Source organism: Piliocolobus tephrosceles, chromosome 7, assembly GCF_002776525.5.
Source record: "Piliocolobus tephrosceles isolate RC106 chromosome 7, ASM277652v3, whole genome shotgun sequence".
NCBI classification, from domain to species: Eukaryota; Metazoa; Chordata; class Mammalia; order Primates; family Cercopithecidae; genus Piliocolobus; species Piliocolobus tephrosceles.
Window position 1 is genome coordinate 31,727,681 of NC_045440.1, and position 17,740 is coordinate 31,745,420.

Sequence of the window (17,740 nt, forward strand, 5' to 3'; positions counted from 1 at the left end):
ATTTGTGGCTTATGCCTAAAATGAGGAATATTCCAGTTTGACTTTTGAACATAAGATTTAGTTGGTAGAATCAGAGGGGTTAAGCTTGGAAGGTAGGTTGGAGTCAGATTACACAGAGCCTTGAGTGCCAAGGTAATAAACAGCATAGATTCAGTTCTCCATGAGAGTCACTGATAGTTTTAGGCACTGGAGAGTAACACAGGATCTGAGGTATGGAAGGTCAAACCAGAAGTCTCCTTAGAACTTGGTTGGAGATAAGTCCATCCTAGACAGAAAAACCAACTCTTAAGTGTGCTGACAAAATTAAGTGCATGACTGTGCAGATCTGTGAGTCCCAGAAAAGTCACCAAGTTAAATACTGTTTTGCAGGCTTCCTGGCAACCAGGCATTTACATTCCCACTTCAGTAAAAGGATACAGACTCACACCAAAGCAGTTATTACTAAATTTCCAAACTGGTGAAAAAGAGAAGATTCTATATGCTTCCAGAAAAGGGAGAGAGAAGCAAAGAAGTACATTATACACAAAAAATGTGTGTGTGTGTGTGTGTGTGTGTACACATATATGTACATACATACAGATTGAGTATCCCTTAACAGAAATGCTTAGGACCAGGAGTTTTCCAGATTTTGGATTTTTAAAAATTTGGAACACCTGAATTATACCATTGAGAATCCCAAATATGAAATTCTGAAATTCAAAATATTCCAATAAGCAGTTTCTTTGAACATCATGTTGGTGCTCAAAAAGTTTTGGATTTGGGGGCATTTCAGATTTCAAATTTTTCAGATTTAGGATGCTCAATCTGTATATATACATATATTACAGTGTGTGTATGTATCTAAGGGTATGTATTTATATACGTGTGTACATGTATGTGTGTGTATATATGTATATATGTGCATGTGTATATAGGTGTATATGCATATATGCATTATGTAGATGTATATGTGTGTACATATGTATATGCCCATATGTATGTATGCATAAATGTGTACATGTGTATATATGTGTGTGTACATGTGTATGCATGTGCACATATGTATATGTATATGTGTATATATGTGTGTATATATGTGTGTATGAACATATATGTATGTATACTGTATTAGTCCATTCTCATACTGCTATAAAGAAATACCCGAGACTGGATAATTTATAAAGGAAAGAGGTTTAATTTACTCACAGTTCTGCATTGCTTTGGAGACCTCAGGAAATTTACAATCATGGTAGAAGGCAAAGGAGAAACAGGCACTTTCTTCACAAGGTGGCAGGATGGAGTGAGTGCCAGCAGGGGAAATGCCAGATGCTTATAAAACCATCAGATCTCATGAGACTCACTCACTGTCATGAAAACAGCATGGGGGAACTGCCCCATGATCCAATTACCCCCACCTGGTCCTGCCCTTGACACGTGGGGATTATGGGGATTACAATTCAAGATGAGATTTTGGGTAGGGACACAGCCAAACCATATCAGTATATATGTGTGTATATATATGCACGTATATATGTATATGTGTGTGTATATATGTGTGTGTATGTATGTGTATATATGTGTATATGTGTATGCATGTGTTTATGTATGTATATGTGTGTACAACTTGTTGTTTTCCTTGGAGTAGCATCAGATATTCTTTTTTTTTTTTTTTTTTTTTTTGAGAGGGAGTCTCGCTCTGTCGCCCAGGCTGGAGTGCAGTGGCCGGATCTCAGCTCACTGCAAGCTCCGCCTCCCGGGTTCACGCCACTCTCCTGCCTCAGCCTCCCGAGTAGCTGGGACTACAGGCGCCCGCCACCTCGCCCGGCTAATTTTTTTTGTATTTTTTAGTAGAGACAGGGTTTCACCGGCTTAGCCAGGATGGTCTCGATCTCCTGACCTCGTGATCCGCCCGTCTCGGCCTCCCAAAGTGCTGGGATTACAGGCTTGAGCCACCGTGCCCGGCCAGCATCAGATATTCTTAAATGAATTTCTACTACAGATGGCCGGGTGCAGTGGCTCACGCCTATAATTCCAGCACTTTGGGAGGCAGAGGCAGGTAGATCACAAGGTCAGGAGTTTGAGACTAGCCTAGCCAATATGGTGAAACTCTGTCTCTACTAAAAACATAGAAATTAGCCAGGTGTGCTGGTGGGCACCTGTAGTCCCAGCTACTTAGGAGGCTGAGGCAGGAGAATCGCTTAAACCCGGGAGGTAGAGGTTGCAGTGAGCCAAGACCGTGCCACTGTACTCCAGCCTGGGCGAAAGAGTGAGACTCCATCTCAAAAAAAAAAAAAAAAAAAAATTCTACTACAGATTTCTAACAATAACATAAACAAAGCAGAGTAGTTTTATATGTAACTTCCTATCTGTAACTTAGTTTTGAGGTTTATCAAATTTTCATGCTCACAGCTCTAGTTCATTTTCATCATTGCATAGTATTGCACTGAATTTATATATTATACTTCATGTAATCATTTTTCTGTTATTGGACATTTCAATTACTTTAAAAGCTTTACTTATGATGAACAATGCTATAATGAACAATCCATGTATATATGTGAGATTTCATGCGGTTATAAATTTAGTAGTGGAATTATTAAGTATGAATTCATATTTACTAGACATTGCCAAACCAGTATCTAAAGTGGTTGTACCACAGTCAACATTTAAAACACTTCAACATTTAAAAAACTTTTTTAAAAGTTTTAAACATTTAAAAAACTTTTTTAAAAGTTTTAAACATGTAAAAAACTTTAACACACATGTATATATAATTCCTATATGTCTAAATAACATATATTGTTACACAAACACACACACATATATCATGATTCCCTCTGGAGTATCAGGGAGGGAAATGGGATCGGTAGGGAGGGGCCATATAGATTTTCAATTATACATGTAATATTTTATGCCTTAAGCTATGTGATAGGTACATAAATGCTCATTATATTATCTATTTTTGTGTGTGTATGTAATGGAAATCTTTCTAGACGCTTCTGTTAAAATTTGGGAAATTAAACTCAACATTTAACTTTGCTTCATCTTAACGCACAACTAGAGTATCATAATGCCTTATGCAACCCTTCAGAGATAAACGTGTTAGAGAATTTAGAAGCCACCACGCCCAGCCAGGCTTGTTTCTTTTTTGTATCTGCTAAATGCTCAGGCCTTCCACAGAGCAAATGCAAAGGAAATCAGGGGTGTCAAAGTGTTTTCAAGGGGAGCTCCACCATCACTTTTCAGTGGTAAGCTGTAACTCAGCTTTGGAGTAAGACCACAGCAAACAAAGGGAGAAAGGGGAAAGCCCTGCTTACCATAGAAGAGGAATGCTTTGGTCATGTGATGACGCAGGTAGGTCCGGTTGATGGTGAAGAAACAAGCATCTGCTCCACATTGGCCTAACCTCCCAGATTCCCCCGTCAGCGGGGACCACCAGAGCATAATGGGGTAGCTGTCCAATTCCCATTTTCTTTTCCTGTGGAAAGTTAATCCTTCTTTCTTAAGAAATGAATTAAGGTGCGTAGGTGCTTCCTCCATTTTTGTATGTCCATCTTGCAAACTAGAACTTTTAAACTCCTTCCTTTCAAACTTCCCCAGCTCAACCATGACCTAAAAGAGAAGACAGTTATTACCAGAGTCAAACTGTTTGGTTCCCTTTTGCACATCTCTCATTTATCTCGATGATTTAGCCCTGACTCGTTTTTAATTGCTGCTGTAACAAATTACCACAAACAGTAATTTAAAACAACACAAATTAAAGCTAGGTGCTCTGGCTTATACTTGTAATCTCAGCACATCAGAGGGGGGCAAGGTGGGAGGATCACTTGAGGCCAGGAGATTGAGACTAGCCTGGCCAACATGGTGAAACCCCGACTAAAAAAAAAAAAAGGAACAAAAAACAGTCAGGCGTGGTGGCGGCGCACGCCTGTAATCCCAGCTACCCAGGAGGCTGAGTCAGGAGAATCGAATCACTTGAACTTGGGAGGCAGAGGTGGCAGTGAGCCAAAATCACGCCACTGCACTCAAGCCTCAGCAACAGAGCAAAGCTCCATGTCAAAAAAAAGAAAAAAAAAAAATCGGCTGGGCATGGTGATGCATGCCTGTAGTCCCAGATACTCAGGAGGCTGAGGCAGGAGGATTGCTTAAGCCCAGAAGTTAGAGGTTGTAGTGAACTATGATTGCACCATTGCACTGCAGCCGGGGCAACAGAGCAAGACCTTGTCTCAAAAACCAATCAATCAATCACAAATTTGTTACTGCACAGTTCTGAAGTTAGAAGTCTGCAATGGGTCTCACTGGGCTGAGACCCAGGGGTCAGCTGGGCTGCATTCCTCCCTGAAGACTCTAGGAGAGAAGTCTCTTTCTTGCTTTTCTTTTAGAGCCAGCACCATTCTTGACTCATGGCCTCCTTCCTCCTCTTCAAAGCCAGCAACACTGCATCTCTCCAACTCTTCTAATGTCACCTCTTCTCTCTGACCATGGCAGGAAAGGCTCTCCAACTTTAAGAACTCATGTGATTACATGGGGCCCACGTGAATAATTTGGAATAATCCCCCCACCTCAAAGTGGGTCACATTGATCCCATCTGCAAAGTCCGTTTTGCCACCTAAAGTAACATATTCACAGGTTTCAGGGATCAGGGAGTGGACACAGCCTCCAAATATCAACCAACAAGAATGGCCAACGATTCTACTAAACACTTACAACAAATTCATTTCCCCTTCATTTCAAAAGTCTATAGGATATCCAGAAATAGTTTTGCCTCTTTTTTTTTTTTTTTTTTTTTGAGACGAAATCTCAAAAAAAACCTGGGCTGGAGTGCAGCTTCACGATCTCAGCTCATTGCAACCTCTGCCTCCCAGGTTCAAGCGATTCTCCTGCCTCAGCCTCCCAAGTAGCTGAGATTACAGGTGCCAGCCACCACACCCGGGTAACTTTTTGTATTTTTAGTAGAAACGGGTTTTCACTATGTTGGCCAGGCTGGCCTCAACCTCCTGACCTCGTGATCTGCCTGCCTCAGCCTCCCAAAGTGCTAGGATTACAGGCTTGAGCCACCGTGCCCGGACGGTTTTGCCTCTTAATGAAACCTATGACAGGATAATTCCCTGACTACTACTAAAGAATGTACTCTAGGGAAAATGAGTTATAAATTACCAACCGGTTTCTTTTTTATTACAATTAAAGTAATTATAACATGGGTTTTATGTTTCTAGTAATACTCACTAGAGCATTGAGATGGTGAAATAATACCTAATGTCAAAATTCCCTAGAGTCTATTCCACTCACTCCCACTTACAACCACATTTTAAAATTTATTCCAGGATAGTCTAAGTCTGGGTCACTGGACAGCTTGGACATCAGTAACAGTCATCTGGAGGGCAGGGTGAGTGTAGCAGAAACTCCAGAAGTGCTGCCTTGTCATCAAATTGTAAGATTTGGTATTGTGCTGAGCACAGTGGCTTGCACCTATAGCCCCAGTTACTCAGGAGGCTGAGACCAGAGGATCGCTTGAGTCCAGGAGTTCAAGGCTGCAGTGCAGTATGATTGCACCACTGTACTGCAGCCTGAACAACAAAGGGAGGCTCCATCCCGAAAAAAAAAACAAGATTTGATATTAATATGATAATTGATATGGCACTAATTATAGAAATATACTGGAGAAAGCGTTGATCTGCTCCATATGTAACTGAAAGTTTAGCAGTCAGACCATGAAACAAGTAAAGCAGTTAAAGCAGTTAAAGTAAGGCACATTTACATTTCTGTGTGTTAACTGCTCCACCAGTCAGCCACGGAGGCCACTCCCTGTGCAGCCCTCCGGTCCTGCTTTCAGCAGCCAAGAGTGGTACCTCTTTTATGTGCTCGCTGCTCCTGGCGTTAGATAAAGGCCACTGATCATTGATGCACTGCATGGAGTCTGAAACTCCCTGGGGAGGGCCCGTGACTTTCATTAGATTCTCAAAGGTATCCAAAGCCAAAAAAAAAAAAAAAAAAAACACTGAGTGAAAGCCAAGTAGCACTCCAGAAGGAGTAAGAAATTATATTGGCTTTAAAAAGTCATGGATCACCTGAGATGCCAAAGTCAACACTAGAACAGCAGAGCCATCACTGAAAACTAAAGTCTGCCTGTTGCCAATAGCTCTCTCAGCATTTTTATGATGGAACAATGTGGCTCTCCCCAGTAGTTTGATCCACGGGAGATGATTTGTAGCCACAAACTATCTTTTCATCTGACCTTCTTCCCCTGAAAATGTATAACCAGTCACTTAAAAGAAAGGCTTTTAGAAAGCCATAGGCTTTCTAAAGGTAAAATTTATTCCACATTTCAAATCAATAACTACTATGTGAGTTATAAGTTCATTTCCAAATAATAGAGATGCTTTTAAGGAAAGATTCTTCTTCTGCCAAATAACTTTTTTTTTTTTTTTTGGTTTGAGACAGAGTCCCTCTCTCTCTGTCACCCAGGCTAGAGTACAATGGCGTGATCTCAGCCTACTGCAGCCTCCTCTTCCTGGGTTCAAGTGATTCTCCTGCCTCAGCCTCCCGAGTAGCTGGGATTACAAATGCAAGCCACCACGCCCTGCTAACTTTTTTGTATTTTTAGTAGAGACAGGGTTTCATCATGTTGGCCCAAACAGCTTTTTAAAAGACATTACCTTTGGATATCACTACCTGATTGTAGGAAATATGGCAGAATAAAGGAATGCATTAAATAAAACCATAATCAGCCAATCCCACACTCCAGAAAAGTCAAAAGGACAAATGACCCAGTTTTAACAAGTCCATGACATGGAATAAAAGGTGGGGCAGAAAAGCCTTTTTTTTTCTGAGACAGAGTCTTGCTTTGTCACCAGGTTGGAGTGCAGTGGCATGATCTCGGCTCACTGCAACCTCCACCTCCCAGGTTCAAGTGATTCTCCTGCCTCAGCCTCCCGAGTAGCTGGGACTACAGGCATGCACCACCACGCCCAGCTAATTTTTTTGTATTTTTAGTAGAGACGGGGTTTTACCATGTTAGCCAGGATGGTCTCGATTTCTTGACCTCATGATCCACCCACCTCGGCCTCCCAAAGTGCTGAGATTACAGGTGTGAGCCACCATAACTGGCCAAACTTTTTAATAGTGAAAAAAACAAAAACATAAAACTTGAGACTCACCAACCAAATGCAATGTATAGGTTTGTTTATTCCAAATTCAAACCAACTCGGGCCAGACGTGGTGGCTCACACCTGTACTCCCAGTATTTTGGGAGGCCCAGGTGGGTGGATCACCTGAGGTCAGGAGTTCGAGACCAGCCTGGCCAATATAGTGAAACCTCATCTCTTCTAAAAAATACAAAAATGAGCTGGGCGTGGTGGTGCATACCTGTAATTTCAGCTACTTGGAAGGATGAGGCAGGAGGATCATTTGAACCTAGGAGGTGGAGGTTGCAGTGAGCCAAGAACGTACCACTGTACTCCAGCCTGGGCAACAGAGCAAGACTCTGTCTCAAAAAGAAACCCAACTCATTATGAAAATTCTTTTTTTTTTTTTTTTGAGACAACTGGGAAAATTTAACATGGCCTATCATACAGAGAATATTCAGTAACTGTTCATTTTGTTGGGTGTGATAGTAGCAATATGGTTACATTAAATTTTTCAATGTTCCTAGCTGCAAAGTGAGAGAATTATATTAGCATATATCCAGGTGAAATGCCATTATGTCCTGGATTTGCTTTAAAATACTCCAATATATATTCCTAAACTATTTATGCAACTAAAAAGTAAAATTAAAAAATAAATATACATATATACCCAAAGAATTTACAGACAGTTTATACAAAATATAGTTAAATGTGAATGGAAAACAATGTCTAAGTTTTCCTCCAGAGAACTATGTTTTAGCTTAAGTGTAGCTAACTATGATATTTTGATGTTTAGATTAATATTAATTAAATAATTTATGTTATAGAATCTTCTATGGGCTAAATTGTATACCCCCAAAAAATTCATATGTTGAAGTCCTTACTCCCAGTATCTTATAACATGACAATATTTGGAGACAAGGTCTTCAAAGAGGTAACTGAGTTAAAACAGGTGGGCCCTAATCCAGTATGACTGGTGTCCTTACAAAAAGGGGAAATTTCGACACACACAATGACAGAGAGAAGGCAGTGTAAAGATACAGGGAGAAAACGGCCATCTGTAAGCCAAGGAGAGAGGCCTCAGAAGACAAAATCCGCTGACACCTTGATCTTGGACTTCCCAGTCTCTGAAACTGTAAAAAAAACACTAATTTTGGTTGTGGAAGCAAGTCACTCCATCTGCAGTATTTTGTTACAGCAGCGATAGCAAACTAACATACGATCCATAACATGATTTTTTTCTATTTATCCTATCTTTACCCTACTCATGCAGCAAAGTATTTCATTTGCCTAAAAACAGGAATGGAGGCCATGCGTGGTATGGCTCACGCCTGTAATCTCAACACTTTGGGAGGCCAAGGCAGGTGAATCACTTGAGGTCAGGACTTCGAGACCAGCCTGGCCAACATGGTAAAACCCTGTCTCTACTAAAAATACAACAAATTAGCCAGAAGTGATGGCAGGCACCCGTAATCCCAGTTACTCAGGAGGCTGAGGCAGAAGAATCGCTTGAACCCAGGAGGCAGAGGTTGCAGTGAGCCCAGATCGCACCACTGCACTCCAGTCTGGCAACAGAGCAAGAAACCGTCTCAAAAAAAAAAAAAAAAAAATCTTCCCACAGAAAGCAGCAGAAAACTGAAAACGCCAGGCCTTCTGTGTAGCAGGTCCTAGATACCTACAGCACAAACAAGGAAGGAGGCACATGTTGCCTCTCACTAGAATCCCAGTCTGGCAGAAGGCGGCAGTACCAGTCCCACAACCGTAACTATTCACATCCACAAATAACCTTTAAAGGTTGTGTGGAGAACCGGGCATGGTGACTCGTGCCAGTGAACCCAGCACTTTGGGAGGACAATACAGGTGGATCACCAGAGCTCAGGAGTCCGAGACCACCCTGGCCAACATGGCAAAACCCCGTCTCTAATAAAAGTACAAAAATTAGCCGGACATGGTGGCGGGCACCTGTAATCCCAGCTACTCAGGAGGCTGAGACAGAAGAATTGCTTGAACCTGGGAGGTGGAGGTTGCAGTGAGCTGAGATAATGCCATTGCACTCCCGCATGGGCAACAAAAGCAAAACTCTATCTCAAAAAAAAAGTCCTGTGGAAGCCAGGCACAGTGGCTCACACTTGCAATCTCAGTGCTTTGAGAAGCCAGGTAGGTGGATCGCTTGAGCTCAGGAGTTCAAGACCAGCCTGAGCAACATGGTGAAACCCCATCTCCACAAAAAAATAGAAAACTTAGCCATGAGTAGTAGTACACACCTATAGTCTCAGCTACTCAGGAGGCTGCGTTGGGAGGATTGCTTGAGCCTGGGAGGTGGAGGTTGCAGTGAGCCGAGATAGTACCACCGCACTCCAGCCTGGGTGACAGAGTGAAACCCTGTCTCAAAATAAAAAAAAGATCTGTGGATTTTGAAATGGACGGCTGGCACCTGAATGGGTGCAAAATCTATCTGAGCTAATATCTATACTTTTCCCATCACTGCCCAATTTTTATTTCAATTTGAAATCAATGAAGGGGCTGGGAACGGTGGCTCACACCTGTAATCCCAGCATTTTGTGAGGCCAAGGTGTGCAGATTGCTTGAGCCCAGGAGTTCAAGACCAGCCTGGTCAATGTGGTGAAACCCCGTCTCTACAAAAAAATACCAAAATTAGGCCGGGTGTGGTGGCTCACGCCTATAATCCCAGCAATTTGGGAGGGCAGGGCAGGCGGATCACATGAAGTCAGGAGTTCAAGACCAGCCTGGCCAACATGGTGAAACCTCATTTCTACTAAAAATGCAAAGTTAGCTAGGTGGCGGGAGCCTGTAATCCCAGCTACTTGGGAAGCTGAGACAGGAAACTGCTCGACCTGGCAGGCAGAGGTAGTAGTTAGCCAAGATCGCACCACTGCACTCCAGCCTGGGCAACAGAGTGAGACTCCATCTCAAAAAATAAATTTATAAAAAAAAATAAAAATTAGCCAGGCACCATGGCACAAGCCTGTGGTCCCAGCTACTGAAGATGCTGAGGTGGGAGGATTGCCTGAGCCCAGGGAGGTTGATGCTGCAGTGAGCCGAGACTGTGCCACTGCTCTCCAGCCTAGGTGACAAAATGAGATCCTGTCCCAAAAAATAATAAATAAATAAATAAATAAAGGAATAAACAGAAATCAGTGAATGAAGTTCAGAATAACTGACTAAGGGATACAGGTAAGATAACTAAGCACACGTTTCAGTTCATTCATCCATATACAGTCCTTGGTCTAGAAGCACATGTCAAGATTTACTTATAATATAGATGTCTGTGTTCTACACTTACTACAAGATACAGACTATCTTGTTCTCAGAATAGTCCTTGCTTCTCCAAGAACGCAGTCTTTCGGGCCGGGCACGGTGGCTCAAGTCTGTAATCCCAGCACTTTGGGAGGCTGAGATAGGCGGATCACGAGGTCAGGAGATCGAGTCTATCCTGGCTTACACGGTGAAACCCTGTCTCTACTAAAAAATACAAAAAAACTAGCCGGGAGAGGTGGTGGGCGCCTGTAGTCCCAGCTACTCGGGAGGCTGAGGCAGGAGAATGGCGTAAACCCAGGAGGCGGAGCTTGCAGTGAGCTGAGATCCGGCCACTGCACTCCAGCCTGGGCGACACAGCGAGACTCCGTCTCAAAAAAATAAATAAATAAATAAATAAAGAATGCAGTCTTTCAAAGGTGGTAACAATAGGAGACTCTGAGGAAGCCATCCAATTTTGACCCAGGAAGACAGACTGAGCTTTACTTTCTGTTTCTCTACAACCAGGAGCCTATGATAATCTCAAACTCACCTTCTATCTCAATGACTTTTCTTCTGACTGACACGTCCATTCACTAAACCTCAGTTTCACCTGTTTAAAAAAGGGGGGCAGGGAGTGAACTTGAAGGGTCTCCCTGCCAGGGGTTTTTTACTGGGAGGAAAACTGGGAGGTGTTTTCCTCCCAGTAGAAAACCTCTGATCATGGCCGAGCACAGTGGCTCACGCCTGTAATCCTAGCACTTTGGGAGGCCAAGGCAGGCAGATCACTTGAGATCCGGAGTTCGAGACCAGCACGGCCAACATGTTGAAACCACATCTCTATTAACGACACAAAAAATTTAGCTGGGCATGGCAGTGGGTGCCTGTAATCCCAACTACTCGGGAGGTTGAGGCACGAGAACTGCTTGAACCCGGGAGGCAGAGGGTACAGTGAGCAGAGACCGTGCCACTGCACTCCAGCCTGGGCAACAGAGTGGAACTGTGTCGAAAGAGGAAGGAAGGAAGGGAGGGAGGGAGGGAAGGAGGGAGAGAGAGAGGGAAAGAGAGAGAGAGAGAGATCCTGAACACCCCTGATTAACAAAAAGTGAAATAGTTGAAGTTTTGAGAAAATAGGGGGTAGGGGGACATGGCAAAGGCCCAGCTATCAACACTACACAACCCACATTCTTGGTACCTGGAGTGTGACGAGCAGAAAGACGGTGGCTGTGATGCACAGGCAAGATGCCAAAAGCTTCCTCCTCTGAATCCGCACCATGCTGCCCTGCCCTAGGTGACTGACAGAGGGCTAACCTGGTTACCAGGTGTTCTCTCGTCAGCCCAGAGCCCGAGACAACTTCACATGGAAGAACCATCTGGGCGCCAATTTCCTGCACTGCCATTCCTGCTGGGACCTGGTCTCCATGAAGGACTGAGATCCGAGGTTGCGAGAGGGCCTGGCTTGGCATCAAAAGGAAGCAGCATGCAGTCTTCTTAGGCTATCACCAGAGCAGCTGGAGATTTATCCAAATAAGAAGGCATCAAAAAATTCTGCAACAAAAGATCATCTTTTAGCCATAGTGCCGATTTAATAAATGTAGTCTTGCAGGCGAGTGATCATGAGAAAACATAGAACGTTTTAAACTAAAAGCATTGAGATCATGTAGTCCTAGTACCTCACCCATAAGTAAGGAAATCAAGGCTGGGCGTGAAGGCTCACTCCTGTAATCCCAGCTCTTTTGGAGGCCAGAGCGGGTGGATCATTTGAGGTCAGGAGTTTGAGACCAGTCTGGCCAACATGGCAAAACCCCATCTCTACTAAGAATACCAAAATTAGCCAGGTGTGGTGGCACACACCTGTAGTCACAGCTACTCAGGAGGCTGCGGCAGGAGAATCACTTGAAGCTGGGAGGTGGAGGTTGCAGTGAGTAGCCTGGGCAACAGAGAAAGGAAAGGAAAGGAAAAGAAGGGAAAGGAACGGAAAGGAAGGGGAGGTAAAAGGAGGGGAGGGGAGGGGAGGGGAACCAGAGAGGTGAATTGACTTACTCATGGCCACCCAGTCCATCAGAAGAGAGTGACAAATCTACAACCAGATCCCAAATCTAAAATTCTGCTTCCACTTAATGCTGTCTGCCAGAAGAAGACTGAATTCCAAGACTTTTATATGAAGTCACTCCCTTCTATCTAAGTTTCAAAGGAGTTTAGAAATGGAATAAAAATTACCAGGACTATCCACCCACTCCCATAAAATTTAGGAAGAAAATAAAAGATTCAGGCTTTAATCAAAACTGGATAATGATCATGTGGCCCCAATGCCCACGAAGGAAACCAACTTTTGCCACAGCATAAGGAATTCTGAATATGATTTGTCTTTTACAGCAAGTGAATAAAGCAGTGGGCTGTTGGAGCAATATTATTCTTTGGAAGTTTCCAAATAACATTTTCATCTATCTGAAATAAATGATCTTTTCAAAAAAGTTGTACAAATGAACTAAATGAGGGCCAGGTACAGTGGCTCATACCTTTAATCACAGCACTTTGGGAGGCCAAGGCAAGAGGATGGCTTGTGCCCGGGAGCTTGAGACCAGCCTGGGCAACATAGTGAGACCCTGTCTGCATAGAAAATTTTACAAATTAGCTGGGCATGGGGGTGTGCACCTATAGTCCCAGCTCCTCAGGAGGCTGAAGCAGGAGGACTGCTTGAGCCCAGGAGGTCAAGGCTGCAGTAGGCCGTGATTGCACCACTGCACTCTAGTGTAGGCAACAGAGCAAGACCCTATCTCAAATTTTAAAAAAAGGTTAAAAAAAAAGACTGAAAAAAATGCCCCCATAGAATGCCCTTTATCCCTATGATATTCTATGAACTTCAATGTCCTGGACAAATGGCACTGTGTAGTTCAGAGTGGAGGAAGGGTCAACTTTCCAGAGGAAGGGCAATGCTGCTGCACAGTACTTCACAGATGTGAATCTAAGTCAGACCTACATCATGCCCCTGACATACAGAGTTAAAGATATAATTACATATAATTAGACCTATAAAAATAATATAGAACCCTGGTTAAAAATTTTAGTCTTAAACGTATGCTCCCAGCCAGGGGCAGTGGCTCACACCTGTAATCCCAGCACTTGGGGAAGCCAAAGCAGGTGGATCACTTAAGGTGAGGAGTTCGAGACCAGCCTGGTCAAGATGGTGAAACCCTGTCTCTACAAAAAATACAAAAATTAGCTAGGCGCAGTGGCAGGTGCCTGTAATCCCAGCTACTTGGAAGGCTGAGGCCAGAAAATCACTTGAACCCGGGAGGCAGAGATTGCAGTGAGCCAAGATCATGCCACTGCATTCCAGCCTGGGCGACAGAGCCAGACTCTATCTCAAAAAAAAAAAGGGTGGGTTCCCCTCTCATGAGTCTACCTTGATTTACTTTTTTCTGAGACACGGTCTCACTCTGTCACCCAGGCTGAAATGCAGTATTGTGATCACGGCTCACTGTAGCCTCCAACTCCCAGGCTCAAGCAATCCTCCCACCTCACCCTCCCGAGTAGCTGGGACTAATGGCATGTGCCACAATATCCAGCTGATTTTTGTTTGTTTGTTTGTAGAGATGAGGTCTCACCATGTTGCCCAAGCTGGTCTTGGACTCCTGGGCTCAAGTGATCCTCCTGCCTTGGCCTCCCAAAGTGCTGGGATTACAGGTGTGAGCCACCTTGACCGGCCTTACTTTTAAATCCAGGATATTTTTTTTTTCCTTCAACCACAAAATAACACTGGGACTCAGAAATCACCAAAAGTGCATTTTTCTACTTTCATCCATGAAATTCGCAAAACCCAGTGACTAAGAGAAGGTCTCAAGTCAGCCTTCCAGGATTCAAATCCCAATTCCTCAGCTGGCTTAACCTAACCTCTCCATAACTCACTTTCCAAAAGTAGATCCTCATGAGGCCTAATCAGAGTTGTGAGAATTTTATGAGCTATGATTGGTAAAACACTTATTTCAGACTCTGACACACACTGAATACCCAATAAATGTTTATCATCCTTACATTTAAATATTATTTTAATTTATTATCCCTTTAGGTAGAAAATGAAGCATATAAAATAGATTGCTACCCCATCAACTGGAACTTTAAAAGGAAAAATGCTCACTTTGCCAAAGAAAAGGAGATCGCTAATATTTGTTAAGTAACCTATCACGGGCAAGGCCTTTCCTAAGTACTTAGCACACAGGCAGGCGCCACAGGAAGGCGCTCATTCAATTCTCCCAACAACTCCATTCTCATTTTCAAATGTAAGAAAACTGGCCGGGCACGGTGGCTCAAGCCTGTAATCCCAGCACTTTGGGAGGCCAAGACGGGTGGATCACGAGGTCAGGAGATCGAGACCATCCTGGCTAACACGATGAAACCCCGTCTCTACTAAAAAAATACAAAAAACTAGCCGGACGAGGTGGCGGGCGCCTGTAGTCCCAGCTACTCCAGAGAGGCTGAGGCAGGAGAATGGCGTAAACCCGGGAGGCGGAGCTTGCAGTGAGCTGAGATCCGGCCACTGCATTCCAGCCTGGGCGACAAAGCGAGACTCCGTCTCAAAAACAAACAAACAAACAAACAAATATAAGAAAACTGAATCTGAATGAAGTAAAGTAACTTGCCCAAGACTCTAACTTTGACAAGTATTACAACTGGAAGTGCACATATTCTTTTATATTTTTTAGCATTAATACCATAAAATTCCTTGGCTGTGCACAGTGGCTCATGCAGGTAATCCCAAAACCGTGGGAGGCCAAGGTGGGAGAACCAGCCTAGGCAACACAGTGAGACCCCATCTCTACGAAAAATAAATTAACCAGGCATGGTGGTGGGTGTCTGTAGTCCTAGCTACTTGGGAGGCTGAAGCAGGAGGATTGCTTCAGCCCAGGAGATTGAGGCTGCAGTGAGCCATGATTGTGCCACTGCACTTAGCTTGGGTGACAGAGCCAGGCCCAGTCTCAAAAAATAAAAAATAATTTAAAAAAAAGAAATACTATAAAATTACCACCAGACAATACCAATCCTCACAGGTTACCTGCCACAGAAAACATATGTAGTACAGTTGTCAGCTGCTATATCAGAGAAAAAAGGAACAAAAATCTCTAAGAACCTGTAAAGTACCTTTGCTCCCTCTTAGTAGATGCTTGTAGCTATTAACTACATACAATATGGAGCTAGCACTTTGGGTCCCAATCCTGGTTCTATTACTTAATATAAATTTAGACAAGTTACTGAATCTTTCTAAGTCTCAGCTTCTTCACAGTAAATAATAAATGTTAACTATCACTATTTCTTTCCCTTGCATAACAGAAAGATTACCAAATTTTCATTTAATGTGCAGAAGCAATTTATTATAGTTATCATTAATGTAACCCAGATTATGTAGTAAAATGGTATCACCTACTTAAATGGGAATAAAGCTATAATGTTTTCAAAAAATGTTTAGCTATATCACTCTACTCAATCTTATTTATAACCACTTGGAAAAGTAGGCAAGGTAGGTATTATTATTCCCAGTTCCCAAGGAAGCTAAGCTTCCTCAAGTTTAAGTGATTTGTCCAAGGTCATATATATACACACACACACACACACATATACACACACACACATACACATATATATACATAGAGAGAGAGAGTTGTTGTTGTTGTTGTTGTTCTGATACAGGGTCTCGCTCTGTTGCCCAGGCTGGAGTGAAGTGGTGTGATCTCGGCTCACTGCAACCTCCGCCTCCTGGGTTCAAGCGATTCTCCTGCCTCATCCTCCTGAGTAGCTGGGACTACAGGTACGTACCACCACACCCAGCTAATTTTTCTATTTGTAGTAGAGACAGGGTTTCACGATGTTGGCCAGGCCAGTCTCGAACTCCTGAATTATCTTGAACACCTCAAATGATCTACCCGCCTCAGCCTCCCAAAGTGCTGGGATTACAGGTATGAGCCACTGTACCCAGCCACAAGATCATATTTTTTAAAGACAGAAGTGAGTCTAGGTATCAGCTTACCCGACTCAAAGATGTGTGGAAAGCAAACAAATGAAGGAACATAGTGACAGCTTGTGAAAAGTACAAAAAGAATCAGGAATAAAGGAAAACAAAAGATACAATTTGAGGACAGAGTTTGGGATATTTTTATAGCTACTGTACAGCTCAGGTCTATCCTAGGACCTTTTCGGGACCTTCGCATAGCTTTATGAACTATGACAGAAGAATTTAAGATTATGAATTTCCTTATATTTAAAGAATATCAACCTAGGCTATCTTCCCAAAGCCAGAAGTGTAGGAGGTCTCAGGGGCCAATCTATGGTTAAATAACGACCACTAAAGAACAGAGTCCGCCAGGTGTGGTGGCTCTGGGAGGCTGAGGCAGGAAGATCCCTTGAGCTCAGGGGTTCAAGACCAGCCTAGGCAACAAAGCAAGACTCTGCCTCTACAAAAAAAAAAAAATTTTAATTTAAAATTAGCTGGGCATGGTGGTGCATGTCTGTGGTCCCAGCTACCTGGGAGGCTAAAGCAGGAGAATCATTTGGGCCCGAGTTCAAGGCTGCACTGAGCCATGATTATGCCACTGCACTCCAGCCTGGGTAGCAGAGTGAGACACTGTCTCAAAAAAAAAAAAAAAGAAGAAGAAGAAGAAGGAAAGGAAGGGAAAGGGGAAGGGAAGGGAAAAGGAAAGGGTAGAGAAAAGAAGGGCAGGGCAGGGCAGGGCCCAGCCAGGGTAGACAGTAGTATTTTGACTTAGAGCATGCAACAATTATCCAGGCCTGGGGGTACATTTACAACAGTAACAGTCAATCTAATACTGTGTATGGTATTAGTTACCCAGGAGCCTGACATCAAGTCAGCGGTCCTCCAACTGGTAGGACAAACAGACTTGCAGAGAGCACTATGAAGGACAGCAGGCTCCAATTCAATAGAGTAGACCAAAAGAGAACAGAAAGGGAGAAAGGGACACTGGTAGCCATGTCAATCAAGACTGGTGATTAGGTCGGGTGTGGTAGCTCACACCTGTAATCCCGGCACTTTGGGAGGCCGCAGTGGGTGGATCACCGGAGGTCAGGAGTTTGAGACCAGCCTGACCAATATGGTGAAACCCTGTCTCTACTAAAAATACAAAAATTAGCCAGGCGTGGTGGCAGGCTCCTGTAATCCCAGATACTCGGGAGACTGAGGCAAGAAGGACCACTTGAACCCAGGAGGCGGAGGTTGCAGTGAGCTAAGATCACACCACTGCACTCCAGCCTAGGCTACAGAGCGAGTCTCTGTCTCAAAACACACACACACACACACACACACACACACAAATTAGCCAGGCATGGTGGCATGCACCTGTAGTCCCAGCTACTCAGGAGGCTGAGGCAAGAGA

At 43.6% G+C, this 17,740-nt stretch overlaps 1 protein-coding gene across 1 annotated transcript in view; it reads right to left on the reverse strand.

Annotated features, from left to right (window-relative positions):
• FUT10 (fucosyltransferase 10) overlaps positions 1-17,740 on the reverse strand; it is a 110,982-nt gene that overhangs the window by 86,357 nt on the left and 6,885 nt on the right. Inside the window, exons 2-3 of the mRNA XM_023214588.2 lie at positions 11,554-11,906; positions 3,297-3,591 (exon numbers count right to left, since the gene is read on the reverse strand). Of these exons, the coding sequence (XP_023070356.1) occupies positions 3,297-3,591; positions 11,554-11,634 (376 nt within the window). The 5' untranslated portion in view covers positions 11,635-11,906. The remainder of the gene's footprint in view (positions 1-3,296; positions 3,592-11,553; positions 11,907-17,740) is intronic.